Source organism: Xiphophorus couchianus, chromosome 12, assembly GCF_001444195.1.
Source record: "Xiphophorus couchianus chromosome 12, X_couchianus-1.0, whole genome shotgun sequence".
NCBI lineage: Eukaryota > Metazoa > Chordata > Actinopteri > Cyprinodontiformes > Poeciliidae > Xiphophorus > Xiphophorus couchianus.
The window spans coordinates 20,618,800-20,635,517 of record NC_040239.1 but is presented as its reverse complement, the minus strand read 5'-3'; the positions used below and the strand labels follow the sequence as shown (position 1 = coordinate 20,635,517).

Here is a 16,718-nt window from a genome sequence, read left to right as displayed (position 1 = left end):
TGAGTCAAAGGCAAGATTTCTGTTTGTGTTTCTTTCTTCTCCTCCCTCGGGAATAATAGAGAGAGAACATACAGTGGAGGAACAGAGAGAGTAAAAACAGAGTGGGATATAAAAAGCAGAGGTTATTTTTGCAACTTCACTGATGACACTTATTATTTCTCAAAGTAAAAAAAAAGTTGACAGGAAGCAGAAATAAATGGAAGAGCTGAGTAAAAGGAAAGGTATAGATTGATAGCTGAGAGGATATAAAGTAAGTGAATGAGAGATGAGATGAAAATGACGCTGATAGACAGAAAGATCCAGCTTGGAGGTGAAAGAAGAATGTCTCTTATATCTGGTAAGAATATAGCTAGCCTGTGAAAGAAGTGTGCGCGTCGTATATTTGCGCTTTGCTGTAACAGTGTGATTCCCCAGGATAGTTAATTTCGGTTTGACAGAGCCGAGCTGCAGTGGGTAATGAACAGGTACTTGTCAGAGTTGCCACAGTTGTTTTGGGTTCCCTGTCAGCGCCAGCAGCTGGGGTTCAAAGGTGGCCCGGGGAGCCGATTCAGCCGGGTATTGCCAGACAGACGCCTGTCATGTCCCTCTCCCACAGATCCAAAATGGAGAACGCAAAGCCCACGTCTTGAAAAGCAAGGAGCTGACAGGGCCAACAAAAGGGGTCATCTTTCTCGAAATAGACGTGATTTTTAATGCTGTAAGTCTTTCTTTTGCTTTTTTTGAGTCTCCTCCCTGTTTTTTTTTTTTACCTCCCACCCCTTATTATCCCCTCACTCTCATCCTCCTCTTGTTTTCCCCACCATTTGCCCCCTTCTATGCTGCTGCTGTCTTTATTCTGTTTGTGCCCCCCTTCCCTCCCTCATTTCTATCTCATCCGTCGTCCCTCATCCTCGTTTTGGCTTTAATTATCGAAGACTCCCTCTCAGCAGCCTTTGTTAGCCCATTCACCATCGCCGTGTGTGTTCTACAGCGGCCATCTTACAACTCTGTCTCCTGCTCTCCCTCTCTTTCTCTCTAGCCTCTGACATGAGGCACTCTCTATATGCATGTGCTGCTATGCTATCCCAGTGCTCAGTACTTTTGAAATAATCAAGACATTTCTTCTCGTTATCACATTTGTGAGACTTTGTGCTTGCTGTATTCTCCAGGTGAAGGCTGGTCTCAGGACGTTGACTCCCGTCGAACAAAAGTACATCGAGGAGGAGCCTAAAGTGTCCAAACAGGTACATCTGCAGCTGATGTTTACCATATGCCACACCTCCTCTTTTTTCTTTATCTGCCTCCTTCCTTCCAATTGACTCCCTATTTTACTTAAACGTCTAAAGCAGAAGCTAACAACACCGCTGAGTGGCATCCTGTAAAGCGCAACAACTGTGTAGGCAAGACACAACAGGATGATTGAAGGAAGAACAGCATTTGTTTTTTTTTTTGTTGTTTTTTTTTTCCTCCTCCCTCTTCTCCCCCCTTTTTCTCATCTCCTTCCCCTCGTATCCACTCTGAATGGTGAATAGAAATGTCAAGCTGTCAGCTCTGGGGTGCATAAGTAGATTGGCCATCCTTATAGTTGGCCCTCTTTGCCATTGCTGCTTTGCACTTCATTGTCACGCTGCTCAGTGTGGCGGCACCACAAAGGGATGAATGGTAGGGGCTGGCCCGCATCAGATGTGTCATATGAGTGACCGTTCGGGCTCAGCAGTCAATGTTACGCCACGCACAGTCGAGCGCGGTCCCGGGCCTCGTCCCGACTCAGCACAGCGCGCATCCTCTTTGTAACTCCTCCGTCCTTCCTCGCCACCTCTCCTCCCCCAGCCTCACTGTCTCTGCCTCCTCTGCTGCTCCCTTCTCTCGGCTCGCTTTTGCTGCTCTGCCTCTCTTCCCCATCTTCATTTCACCCCTGACTCATGAAGAGGACCAATGTCAGCGTCTCTCAATGATGATGTCATTGGCTGGTTTGGAGGGACTGCCCTGTGATGGCTCTTTTGTATAGCAGCAGCTCCCCTGCTGTTGCTGCATTCACACATGGCAAAAAAACAAAACAAGGTGTGTGTGTGTGTAGGGGGAGGAAACGTGTTCCATCTTCAAAACTCATAAATGTGGTATTGACATTGGACTCAATTTATAAATAACCCAATTTTTAAGTGGTTTCCATAACTGAAGAATGCATTCAATATGAAGTACTTCTCAAAGCCTTGAACTTTTTCACATTTCATGACATTACAATCACAAACTTAAAAGTGTTTTATTGGGATTTTATAAAACAGACTGACACAGAGGAGTGCATATTTGTGGAAGAAAAGAAGTTATAATTTTTTAGCTAATAAAAAATCTGAAAATCAGGAAATTGCTTTTCTACTCAGTCTTCTTTTTCTCTAGCAGCCCTACCTAACTAGTGTCCAGTGGAACCATTTACCCTCGAATGCCACTTCATTCTTAGATCGAGCTCACCTCTGTGTAATTTTATCTAATATAAATTCAGTGTAATTCATTAAAGACAAACGAACACATCACAGTGGTCAGGGACAATATTGTTGAGAAGTTTAAAGCAGAAATGATTATTACATCATACAAAAAATGTAAAAAATACGACTCAACTGGAATCATGCCAAAGTATGGCTGTCAAATTGGCACCGTAAAAATCAGAGAAGGAGCCAATACTCCCATGGTAGCTCTGGAGGATCTGCAGAAATAGAGAACTCTTTAGAGAGATCGCAGTTACAGGAAAACTACTAGTTGTACTTCTTAAATCTGGATTTTATCATGGCAAAAGGCCTAGTTGAATACATTGGCAATTACCTCACAATTATACACTGTTTGTGATTGCTTTATAACAGAAAATTGCATTGAAATGACTCAGAAGTGTGTGCCTGTAAAATGACAAAACGTGGAAAATGGTTCTGGGGGTATGAATACTTTTGAAGGGCACTAACACATAAAAATGTAAGCATTCTTATCAAGGAACGTCTTGACTTAATGACTGAAACGAAGTTGTGATGTCAACTGTCTAATTAGCCTCAACCTTATTTTGGCATTAAGAAATAAAACATATGTTTTGAAAAACTAAATTTCTTAGGAAAAAAAACACCCTAGGTATTTTTTTCATTGAGGTTTTTGGAAAGGCAGGATCTCCTTTGGGAACAATTTCTCCTTCTGGTGACCTGATTGGGTAGTTTCCTGTCCTTGGGTCTGTTATGCTCTTCCCTGAATGGCTTCAAACCCAGGACGATGGCAGCAGCTCTACTTCTCTTTACAAGTGCACTGACACATGAAGCACAGAGAGGTTTGGATGTGCCACTGGATGATACAAGGAAGCCGAATTGTGTTTAATCTAAATCTTATCCATACATGAATTAAAAATGTTGTACACACCTCTGTAATCCTATGTGTTACTAGGCAAAGTCATAAATCATCGAGAGCGTCGGTGTCATTTTTTCAGCTTGATTTTCTCTCCCACCAAGTGTTATTACCTGCCAGCTTGTTTAAATGTTTTATGCAATGTTCACGATGAAATGATAAACTGTCTAAATAACAGTCTGCTCTTTTCTTTTTTATGGCTCATTTTCAACACGAAGACTTCATTTGTCTTAAGACGTTCTTTTTCTTGTGTGTTGCTTTCCTTCAGATGCTTTTGCGCAACTTCAACCGAGTCAGACGCTGCATCATGTTCCTGATCAACACAGGCTGCTACATCAACAGCTGCTTCGAATGGGAATCTCCGCAGAGAAGCATCTGTGCTTTTGTGGTAGGTGTGGGAGCACCTGCGGTTGCACTTTTTTTTTTAAAGCTGAACACACACAGAGCAGAGGAACAAGCAGGGTTGTTCTCAGATGTTCTTGGGATCATTTCTGTAGTGATTAGACATTGCAGCCTGAAATGATCTTTAGTTAGACTCTCTTGTCCATCTACAGAGTAAACACAACTACAAACAGTACCTGAACATGACAAGGGACGACTTCTCTCCTCTTGTCTCCAGTACACTCCCACATAGCTTTCGCTCTCCTCTGTCATCTACGTCTGGTATTAAAAGGGGAAGCATAATTGGACAGCAGAGCTATCAAGAGAGGACATCCTACTGCAGGGCAGTCAGAGGCTGCTTTGAGGTTTCTATCCTAAAAGATGACAGAGCAGGCATTTAGTCCTGTCTGCTTTATGTCCACTGACTTAAGTAGCTACAGGACAGGTGGGCCTAACCTGACCTGGCCCTTTACCATGGGAGCACTAAGTGTCTCCCCTGCAGATATTAGCTCCATTTTGCCGTTTGACACCAGTTTAATCTTCACTGAGGCTGTATGTGTGTGTGTTGGTACAACAGGTCACACTGTCATCACAGGAGTTGGGTCAGAAGAGACATAGTATTGATCAGTTAACGTTTTCCATTATATTCTGTGTGTGTGTCTGTGTGGGTCTGGAATGCATGCTTGCATTTCATTTGAGAGATCCAGGGATCTCACATTTTGTGGGTGATTTTTCAAGTTCCGACCTGCCGATTTTAGCCCATTCTCTTTTGGTATTATGAATAACATAATGCATTTTTCTTCATTCAACATACATTTAAAATTGAAAAGTTGTATTTTTGTACTAAAATAAACATAGTTACAGAGCTGCATACTTCTGAATAAAAAAAATAAAAAATCTAGAAATACAGTAAAATCATGCAGGTTACCAGACAGATATCTGTGCAAATAGAACAAACTAAAGACATACCGTATATTATATTTGTTTTGCACAGAGTGAAATGACTGTTTGCCGTAATCACTACTTATTCAATAATTTCAAAATAACATATTGTCCAAATTATTGTCCAAATTATTATTTCAAAAGAAAAAAAACCCTTATTTACTGTGTTATCGATCGTCAAATACTTCAATCATGTATTGTAACCAACCAGGAGCTCTAAGCAAGATTTCTGTAATTGAGACAGCAGTCGGTCTTCCACTGCTGTGCAGTTAAAATGGATATCCTTATTTTTTTCAAACATACTCAGCGATTAAACAGTTGACATTTTATATTGTCTTTTGCCTGTATACAAGTGGCTAGCACAATTAGCGCATACCTACCACCACAAAGTGTGTTTTTCCTGTACAGTAAAAAGACATTTACCTTAAATTTTATTTCTAAAAGTTTCCTTACATTTCCTAACAGATAGAATTTTGCTTGTAAACATTACCTTCCTGCTTTTTTACTGAATTCTCTGTGTCTTGGCGGATTGGATAAATAGAAAATACATTTTCTTCATAGAATATCTTGTCTGTTTTTGTGCTTTCTTGGACTTGGGTTTAACACCTTGCAATTGCTGATAATAACTCAATTTACGTCTTCTTCACTCAGCTGCAACTTGTACACTGAAGAGCGTTGTCAGAATGATATCATTGCACTGGGTATTGTGAAAAATGGTGGAATAATTAGTTTCAAACCATAATTTATATATTATTTTTCTTTGGACTTGCCATTGTTCTTTTTCAGTTATATCTGAGGGGCAAATAAACAGGTCAGACACATAAAATGATCAAGAAATGTATGAAAATCAGTCTTATTTATATGATTAAATGATGGGGAAGGGTACAATTATAAAAAATTCAAGCTTTCTGTGAACACCCATGAAGCTGCTCAGCTTTCAAACGTGCACTTTGTAATGCAAGGTGCACAACATTCTGGATTAACAGCTCAGACAATTCTTATTGTGCTCTCTTATACCCAGAGTGTTCAGATGATGACAAAGGGTGTATCTAGTGCCAAGGACAAAGTGTTTTATAGTTTATAGTAATTCTGAAATTTAGGTGTCATTGTGCACCTCCCCATCCCTCCCCTCTTCCTCCTTCCCAGCTCCACCTCTACCCTTTAGGGAGTCTGCTAGCGTAGGAGTATGCACTTAGCTAAAAGCACTGGAGTATTTAGGGCCTCTTCTCCACACAGGTATCCCCTCCCTCTCCCTTCATTCCTTCATCTCATTTCTTCCTTACTTTGAGAGGCCTCTTAATCACTTCACTCATCTCTTTAAGTGGGTTTTTATGGGGGGCCATCTGGCCAAGGTGGTGCATTCATGAAGGTGTGCTGCTGCGCGCGATTATGTCCATGTGTGTGCGCACACATGTGCTTTCCTGCCTGCAGACAGATGTTTCACCTAACTTTCTGTTCTGTGGGCAATTTAGTCTCAGAAGTTACAAATGTGCACACTTTATCAGACCCCAGCAAGCCTGAGGGGGATATATTTGAGACTTTTTTGTTATTTTTTTTTTCTGAGGTTTTTTTTAGAAGTACATCAAAATGCAGTTGTCATAACATGTCACAGCAGAACACTCCCTTCCCACAGAAAAAAATGTTTAAATTTCGCTTCATGGTTTCTTGCTCTCCTTCTGCCCAATCGTGAAATGCCAGCCGCATGTACACATCACCCATTAGTGCCAGCTGTGATTAGTGTGTGTTTTGTGTGCATGTGTGAGAAAGAGAGATACTGCATAGTCTCACATGGAGCCTTTCACTCTCTCTCTCTCACACCCACACTGCTGTCACCCACCCATCCCGACAGTGAATCAGCCACCGTGGCAGCTTTGCCTGAGGCGTTGGCACAATGGACGCTACTGGAGTTACCTCCTGTCCTGCATGATGGGTGGTGTCTTTGTGTGTGTATGTGCCTGTGGATGGTGTCTCCATTCCTTGTCTCGGGGTTAAGCGTCTGCTTCCGTTCTCCACACCTGCAAGCAGAGTATCTCTCCCTCCTATCCACCCGTCCATCCATCCTTCCATGCCCGTTCTTCTTTATCTCCAGCGCTTCCTCCCCCGACCCCCCTCCCATTCGCCATGCCTTGCAGAAAGTTGAGGCCATTGTCGGGCAGAGCGGTGTTGGGTTCTCTTCTCCCGCTGCTGCCAGCTCTCCCCCGCGGCCCCTGCAAGACAAGGCTGTTATTGCCCGAGGGACCACAGGCCTCGGCGGCTCTTCCTCCAAACAAATTTGCTGTAACTTTATCTGCAATTGGGCCCTGAATTGGGAGCAAATAGAGGCAGCTTTGTGAAGCTCAGGGAAGGGCGAGGGCAGCGAGCTGGGGGTTGTTGGGGAGGCAGGGGAAATGATACCAGGCTCTTTTATGTCAGGCAAAGTAGGACTCTTATCAGGAAGAGAGCCCAGACAAGGGAGCTACTTCTAGAGGAAACTGGAGCACCTATCACCTGCTTTGCATTTAGATAAAAATTCACCCAGCTGAAATAAAAAAAAGAGGGGTGGGGGGGAAGCAAAGACAGGTACAGAAGCAACCATTCGAGTGTCTACGTGTGTTTGCACATGTCTGGTTGTGACGCTGCAGCAGTGAGCGGCACACACCAACCACTCTGGGTCTCTTTAAATTGCTCCTTTGACTTCTCTTCAAAGAACCGCTCTAACTTTTAAAAGTTTTAAAGTCGGGAGTTCGTCTTTGCCCACAGCAAGGGACAGCTTTGAAAGATATACTTTCACATTTTGCTGCTCGCTTGATTTGCGACAAAATGAATGATAGTTGAAATATTGTGGCGTGACTGACAGAGAATACCAAGTCAGGGTTTAATCACCAGAGATAAAGACTCAACAGAAAATGAGACCTTTTTGTTTGAGAGTCAAAGGATTAATACGTTGAAGACTTTTCTTTCTGAGGACATATGCTTTGTTTTATTTCACAATGTTCTAACCAGATTGGACAGATTTTTTTATTAGATCAACACAAATTATACTTTATTCTGCCATTGAGCAGCAGGGGGCAGTCTAGCACCGCTGAATAAAGTGTCTGGTCACAAGCAGGACAACCCACTCCACCTCCTCTCTCCCCACCGCCACCCTTTCTTCATGTTCGCCCGAACTTAACAGGACTTCGAGTTGCTGTCTGGCAACACTTAGTGCCAGCATGGATATTGATGTAGGAGAGATAAAGGGGGAACTCTGAAATCCAAACTTCAGTTTCAGTCCACTGAGACTGAGCAGGGGGAAAGTTAGCCTGGTGTGTGGTTAATGTAAGCCAAAGCACTGAATATTACCCTCCCACAGTGCTGCTGCAGAAAGCCGTCAGGACGCGGGCTCTGTTTTCGAACCAGAAATAAAACTTTTAAAATCCCCACACTGAGCACTTGAATGAATTAGTTTGACTTTTTGTTGCCTTAATGTTTTCAATAAAGCTTCCTCTCTTGTTGTTTTTCAAATAATAATAATAAAAAGAAGCACAAAAGATCAGAACTGAAATGAAATTCAACTCTAAAGACATGACAAAATAAATTAATATTTTAGGGTATGAATGTTTGTGCTAAAATATAACAAGAAAAGACACAGTGGTTTTACTTTAATATGTCTGTTTTAATTATTTGAGCCATTTGATTTTCAGATTGTTCTCAGATGTTAAGATTGCCCAGTTCAAATTTGGGCTTTAACTGCTGCTAAACTATTTTAGCAGATTTGACAGTGACAAATAAAATTTCCTTTTCTCTGTGTTTTTCATGACAAAATGATACTTTTGTTCTGAGCATTTTACAAAGCATTGCACCAAACGATACACTGTTTTATGATTAGACTTGTTGGCTGAAGGTACAACACTACTCTTTTTATTCCTGATGTGCTTTTAATCACCCATCACTATTACTGTTTGTCGTAGTGGCAAAATCAAATGTCCATCTATGAAAAAATATACACTAGTACAAAAAAGAAATAATAAATGTTGATGATCTTGAAAACAAATAGAAAAATAGCTATTTTTAATTATGACTAAAATCCAAATAAATTTTCATAGATCTAAGACTATTACATATGTTTATGAATATACGTAGAAACACATTTATGGAAAATAAAAAAAATAAAAAACAACAACAAGGAAACAAGTCTTGGAAGTTTACAACACCAAACCTCCACCATAAAAATCAGTAGCATAGGTGAAAACAAGAACAATGCGAGCCTAGCATCCTTTGCGTGGGTGTGTGTGTGTGTGTGTGTGTGTGTGTTTGTTTGTGTGTGCATCCTTATATCCAGTAAGAGTCATAATCATATGGGTTTTTGGACCACACAGAGTAATCTACCAATGATTTCCATAGTCTGCATCTGGAACTTCACTCAGAATCTTCCTCCACTTTTTCCATTTGATCCAGTGTGTTTTTGTAGTTGTCCCCCTCCACCTCCCTCCGTCTTTCTCTGGTCACTGACATCCACAGCAGGCGCTCCTTCCCACTCCCATCTCTCCAGGCGAAGCGCTTCCTATCTTGTGTGGCAAGCGGCAGCAGCAGCGGGGGGTGTTGACGGCGGTGGCTGCGATTGCCTAGTCCAGGTGGAAAGGTCCAGGTACCGCAGGGCCCCCAGTGTCCAGCCGGTGGGCACAAAGACGACGCAGGGGCCAGCCACCGCTGAGCCCGGGTGTCCGGTTTCCCTAGCTGCCAGTCAAAACTTCGCCTTCAGCCGCATTACGAACAGACGAGAAAGGGGAATGACAAGTTAAACAACCCCAGGCAGATAAAGAAAAAAAATACATTAAAAACAAAGAAGAGCATAAAAGAAAAAAAAAACTGAGGATTATTATAAACATCTTCTGAATGTAGAATTAATTTTTCCAGCTAGTGATTAGATAACCAGAAAATATATTTACACAGCAGGATGTGTACGGTATATTTATAACAGTGAACTTAAAAGGATCGACTGTGGATCTGCATAAAGATGTTTGCTGTTATTTATAGAATCTACAAGAATAGGTTTAAAAAGAGTGAGCTCCTCTGTTTGTTCAATTGAAGTCAAGTTTCAGCACCTCGACGGCACGTTGTTTTGTCAGAGATTATTTCAGAGTTTATTACTGTTACAAAGCATAATAATCTGACTGCAGATGGGTTTGAAAGTAAGTTTACAAGAAGTATACAAGTATTTTTGAAGAGTTTTTCTGTAGGAGATTTTTTTTCTGTTCTCTCACTGTGGTAAATGTTTTTAGGATGTAGGAAGAAGAAGTTGTCTTGCTTTTTGCTATACAAATAATCAATTATTAAAATGTGTGTTTCTCCTGCACAGCTGTTTAAGAACAAATCTCTGTGTGTGGGGGGAAAAGGGACGTTGAGCCTGAGAGAGACTGCATGTGATTTCAAGCCTTTTGGGAGATTTTCTAAGCTGCAGCGACCAAAACCACTCAGGTTTATTTAAAGAAGGAATTGAAACTTAGAGAAAAATTGATGACGTGCTGGACATTTTTAATGTTTAATTTAGTTTATTATTTTTCATTCTGGCTATTCAGTGTCTTATAGTTAATTTTGCATGAAGGTTTTTTTTTTAATATGAAGTTTGGATGAGAGCCATTCAAAGTTTTCTGAACAAGACTAGTTTGCCACGGCACACAGTGTGCCTTCATTTTTTTTTTTTGCTATTCAGTATTCAACCAACTCAGCGAAGAAGCTGTTGTTGAAACTCGTATTCAGATTAACCTTCTGCTACAAGAGTAATCAAGAGCTTCCAAACAATCACATCCACACTCAGAAATAAACCAGTGTGATTGTATTAACCTTCCTCTTTCCACTTGTGAACAGTGTTACTCTACAAACAGGATGGATTAATTGCAACACAGACCAATAAATCTGCTTTATATAGTAATAGTCTCAATTTTAACAGTCTTGAAAGTTTTCTGCCAAAGCTGATTGCTAAACGGAGATGCATTTCTATGAGGAGTAATTAATTTCAAATCTTCTTTTTTTTTTTTTGCTCTTTATTTTGAAATAATGGATTTGTTGTACTTAAATTTGATAAATATGTTTGGCTAGAGGACATTAGGCATTAGGCACGGCTTGTATTTTCAGCGTTCGGTTATAATTGCCGCCAAGATTTTATCAGTCGTGAGAAATCTCTGTGCGCTTTAAACATGATACTATTTGAAAGGATAAATATGCTTTTGTGTCTGTTTGTCTCTGATGGATGTTGTTCCCACACAATAACCCATCTCAGTTTTTTTTTTTAGCAACAATTGAAACAAAGCTGCCTCACTATTCGCACAATACTGCTTAAAAATATCAAACCATGAGCATTTGCAGTTTAACTTTCCCACAGATATCTCCTCCAACGGCTGTAGAAATCTGTTGTTGGAGACTGAAGGAGCCTTACAAAAACCAGAATACAGGGTTTAGGGAAAGGTTCATTTTCAGATGGTGCTCTTCTTGTTTGGTGATGAGAGGGGAGGTGTAGGGGTTATGGTTTTGGCAGATAGGTGCAGTGGAGGTTAGAGACAGGGCATATGAGTCTTTTGGAGCAGCCGAAGAGGGTATTGGGGCTTGGAGTGACAGGGTTAGGGACTCGGGGTGTGTGGGGTCATATTCTGGAGTTTGGGGTTGTGCTCGAAAGGGTCAGCTTTGATGAGCTGCATCTGAAATGGCACACGACCTCGGGCTGTTGGATGATTGGCACGAAAGAATGAGGATATGGCGGCTCAAACTCGTCCTCCTTCCTGAACTGGAGACCAACACATCTCCGTGGGGCCAAGATGTTAGGATCTCAGTTCCTATTGCCTTTATTCCATCTTCCGTTTTGTTTCCACACAATTGTGTATTATCACCAAATGCACATGCAGCCACCTCAAAGCAATCAACAGTATGGGTTATTAAATATTTGCGTTCCCAATCTACACTCCTCATTTTTTCTTTCCTTTTTCTCTTTCGACAGATTTTCACCATTGTTGTCTGGAACTTTGAGCTTTATATGATTCCTCTGGCTTTGCTTCTGCCGTTGGCCTGGAACTACATTCTCATCGCGTCGGGGAAGGATACGAGGCAAGATGTCGTGAGTAAACCTCTGCTCTGTTCGGAACTGTTCCGCCTTTCTTTTGTCCGTCATTCAAACAGAATTAAAAAAAAATTTTTTTATCAAGACATTACAATTCATTTTATACTTCACATTTGCGGACAATGCATATATGTCTTAACTGTACACAGCTACCATTCATTTAATGTGGATATTAGTTACATAGTTATAACTATAATCAGTGTAGATGTACAGATGCAAGCAACAGACATTTCTTTAGAAATTTTAGAGCTCATTTTTTTTAAATAAACGTTACTTCCAAACTCTGAATTTATTTGTATGTTTTTAAGCATGTCTGCCAGTTTTTGTTAATGAAAAACCCAATTTTGGCAAACAAGGATCTTGCATTTCTTCACCACATCCCACATTTCTCACTTTGCCTTCTTTGAGGCAAAGAGAAGACAGAAATAATAGGCTGTCACCTTGAGCTATGTTACGCCACTTACCTGGTAGTATATTTATTTAATTCATTTTATTTTTTTTATCTCTTATACCAATTAAATGATGTCAAAGCAATGTCATGGAGAAACAGACATGTTTTAATCATGGCCAGGCACATTTGGAGAGTAGAGAGTGAAAACGAGTGAGAGAGCCGGACTATGGAGTGAGCGTGAACAATGAAGTGATTAATTTTAATAAGAGCCTTCTTCCAAGACTCAGTCGGAAATAACCCGTTAACAGACTTCAGGTTTTTTTTTTTTACGTTCTTGCCTTCTGTATGTATATTTATCTCTTCTTAAGGAATCTTTGGATTAGACTGGATTGAATTTTGGAAGCCCGTATTAAATTCTGTCATTATATTAAACCAAATCTAATAGCTGTCGGTCATTGTAATTTCATACATAACAGTGGAATTAGATTTGAACAGAGCATGTCATACACCACATATCTATAAGTCTTTGGAGATAATCTCTGTTTCAAAGCCTCTGACACTGTTTGTCGATTTAAAAAGTGATATTAAATTGAGAAAAATTAGCCAGATGCAATTTTTACATATCTCGATAATAGCCTTTCAGCATAATTTATTTTAGTTTTTTAGTTCATATTCAAATAAGAAAATACTCCTTTACAAATAAATTTGCACAGATATAACAATGAAACCTAAATATAAGCAGGTTATTTTTCTTACCTGTAGATGGCGACATTGCCTGACAAATTAAATACGTGTAATCTGGCAAAAAAAAGAGTAAATTAAGAGTAATTTCTCCTTTAGAGAAATGCAGCTTGATGAATTTGATTCTTACATGCTTTACTCTACACATCTTAAGTAAAATGAGGCAAACATTTATTGATGTATTGTAGATACACTTTAATTCACTTGCGATAGAGAACTATTAATACTTTCCTTAAAGTAGGAAAATATCTGCCACCAGCTCTTAGCTACACATTTTTTAATCTCATTTAATTTTTCTGTTACAGTATTTTTTTTGTGTGTGTGTTATTAGATAACCACAAATCTGAAGATTTGTGGTTATCTTTTACTTAGGAACTTTATTGTCAACACATTCAGATTGTTGGAGATTCAGAGGACTTTCTGCCCCTTCCTCTAACACAAGCCATCAAGGTTGTACTTTCTTGTGCTGCGAAAAATTCATAACTGACTCCCCTTCTGTTTAATCTCTTGTATGAGTAGTCAGTCAGATAAACGCTGTTGTGTGGTGGGGACCGGAAATTGCTTAAATGTACAAATAGGCTCTGTTGGTGCTGGAGTGTCGATGCAGACATTTTGCGGCGATGGGAGAGTTGAGAAGCTTGGAGACAGTTGGAGTAAAACTACTCTGGAAAAGTGAGAACGCCCCAACATTGAATTATGCTGTATGTGCTCTCAGTGAATGTTAAGTTAATCTGTTAATTCTAGCAGATATTTTTTTGCTATGGTCCTCTTTTTTGCTGACTGAATTACTTTTGTTTATTTCCTTTTATTCAGAAATAATAATGTAACCGCAAGAAAAGTGTTGAGTACATCTAATTGCAAAAACTCCACATATGCTTTGACACACATGCTTCATATGTGTTGGATGACAATGTACATATTGTTATCCAAAACAGAATACAACGAAAATGCTTTATGTGTCCTAGGTAAAGTTGATGCACATTTGTGTCTACTCTCTGATTATTGAAATACATGAAGGTTTGGTTTTGCATGGTTCTCACTGCTCCTCACATCTGTGTTTTGGTGCTTGGATGTGGGGGTGTTGGATGTATCAATGAGGGCTGATGGTGTGCTTACTGATGTCTCTCTCACACTTTCATAAAGAAAGAAATGCCCAATTCTGTTTATTTGCACATGTGCATAAAAGCATGTGCAGACACACACATCAACATAAAGACACAGTGAGATGTACACACCAGATTGAGGCATAATAGAAAATGTGAATTACATTTGCTACTTGAGTATACACCTGCATTTTGGTGCAGTACATACATTTAGCTCATATCTTTTTCTTTCATTTCTTTTCCTTTCTTTCTTTTTGTCTTTCTGTCTTTCTTTCTCTCTCTGTAACTTGCATTTTGTTTTGTTTCATTGCTGTTGTCATTTCTTTGGCTCCATCTGCCATCTTTGCGTCCTCATGATTGTTGTGACCTGTCCATTTTGATGCCATTAAGTCTACAACATTAATTATGCAACAATTAATGTTGATATCTAGTTTTCCCACTTTTGTAGATCCAAATTGACCTGACACTGTTAGGCAAACAGACCCACCAATGATGTTTTTCCTCATGTTACCCGAACAAGACAGACACATAAAAAGGATGAAGATTATTTTCTCTTATCTCAGTTTCTTGTATGCCAAGACTTGAACATGTAGTAAAAGTAGAGTTTATTGAGTTCATTCTTAAATTCGTGTTGAGCTCACACTTTATATGCAAAGTATCATCTCAGCCATGTCCCTGTTTGGACAGAGACATGACTTCTTAGAACTTATATCCTAAGAAATAAGTTCTGCTCTCCAATTTTTGGAGAGCAGAACATATGGTGGAGAATTGATCCCACTTAGAGCATAAAATATCTGTGGTTCTTTGCTTCCTTTTCCTGGTTTCCCTCTTCCGAGTCTTTATTAAGCTAAAGTGGTGGTGGACTCACTGCTTTCCTCCTGGTCTTGGCAGAGAACCGACCAGAGTAAACTAGAAGAAAGGAGAATAAGGCCTTCTAATTACCTTTAACAACACACTAAATTAAAGCATTGTGCAGGGCTGAGCAAGGGTCAGTATCCGGTGCTCTTCGGTTTTCCAGCAGTCTGGGCTGAGGGTAATGCCAAAGGAATCTCTGCTGAGCTCACTCTCAGGCAAAGGGCAAAGAGAGAGAAAGTCAAGGAAAAATGAGAGAAAACTAAAAACGAACGTACGTACACTTGAGTCAATATTTCTCAAAGAATTGGCCATTTTTCTTCTGAAAGGTTCAACGTGCAGACCTTTCTCTTTTTCTACACTGCAGCAACAAGTCCATCGGCCTGTCTGCTGCAAGAAAACAAAGTGTTCTCAACATGTAGCAATTCATAATTCAGGGTCACTGACTGTTGTGTGGTTACATGCTGCTTTGTAAACAGATCCCAGATCAGCACCTCTTACCCTAGCCCCAACCTTGACCAGAACCTGCTTAGCAGTCAGAACGTCCTTAAAACAGCGATTAAAGGAGGCACTGCACCAGTGAGGTCTCTGACCTCTTCTCTTATCTTGTAGCACTCTGACCCGAAGATGCTGATTCTTTAACACCGTTAGCTGACCTATGTGTGATAGTGGAACATGCTCTCTGAAACAAACAAGAGACTGTGGTATGCTTTCAAATCTATGTAAAATAAGCTACTATTTTGTCATTCAAAACCTGACGATGTATTATCAGTAAACCTGTCAACATTTGTGTCATGTCCCTTCTTTTGGGAGGTGGACTTGAATTTTAATGGCATGCATATATCCCCACTGTCATTTGGAGATTAAAATGTTAAGTTGTGAAACCAATGGATGTAATCAACTAGGGCATTGGCAGATTTCTGGAAGAAGGGGAACGTTGCAAGACTGAACTTCCCATATTTTGTCTTGATACAACAATAAAGTCAACATATTTTACTCAGAAGTCATATTTGTGTCCTTAGTGTCTCTGCTTTGGGTGTGTTGGAGTCAGATATCCCAGATAGTGAAAATGCATGTATATAATTAGCTAATGAGTATTGCAGCCCAAGTACTTACCGTAATTGCGATGTTTTTATTGTTCCATTTTTTTGAAAATGTTAAACTTACAACATATTGTGCAGCCCTATATCAGAGCAAAACAAAGTAGGGCATACTTGTAAAGAGAAAGGACATGTGGTTTTCAAAGTCTTGTCTTAAGTAATTAAAAATTGTGGCTCTGTTTTGTATTCATCCTGTTTTCATCCAGCTTTGAGTCTTTTAGATTATGTCTCCACTGGCTTTAATCAACAGAGACCAAGGCTTTTCCACATTTTTCTTTGCTAGAATACCTCGTACTTGGTTTTGTTAATCTTCCGATCAACTTTAACTTCAGTTTCCCCACAGCATGATACTGTCATTACCATGCTCTGTGTTGGGGGTTTCAGGGTGCTATGCACTGTAAATGACCTTTGTAGGTGAGCAGCTATATCTTAGTAGGTTTGGAGTTGTGACATGCCTGTCTACTTTCAGGTGATGGATTGAACAGTGAGATCATCAAACTTTTGCATTTTGAGTTAGCCCTGCTTTGAGTCCCTTAACAGCTTTATCCCTGGTCTGCATTGCGTGACCCCTGGTCATCATGGTTTTTGTTCACTCATGTCATCAACCAAACCTCCGAGGTCAGCATAAAGCAGCTGGATTAATACTGAGCTGATATCTCTTTATATATTAGGTGAGTTCTGAAAGCAGCTAACTTTGGTAGAAATCATTTGACTTGAAAATTTTCCCCCAAAACCTCTCAATCATGCGCTACTCTGTTGATCTATTACATAAAGTCCAAGTAAATAGA

The 16,718-nt window shown here is 40.0% G+C and overlaps 1 protein-coding gene across 4 annotated transcripts in view; it reads left to right on the top strand.

Annotated features, from left to right (window-relative positions):
- LOC114154655 (multiple C2 and transmembrane domain-containing protein 1) overlaps positions 1–16,718 on the top strand; it is a 151,086-nt gene that overhangs the window by 90,010 nt on the left and 44,358 nt on the right. For all 4 annotated transcript variants that reach the window (XM_028033956.1, XM_028033957.1, XM_028033955.1 and 1 more), the window contains 4 exons: positions 596–697; positions 1,149–1,223; positions 3,620–3,739; positions 11,624–11,740. In XM_028033956.1, coding sequence (XP_027889757.1) covers positions 596–697; positions 1,149–1,223; positions 3,620–3,739; positions 11,624–11,740 — 414 coding nt within the window. The remainder of the gene's footprint in view (positions 1–595; positions 698–1,148; positions 1,224–3,619; positions 3,740–11,623; positions 11,741–16,718) is intronic.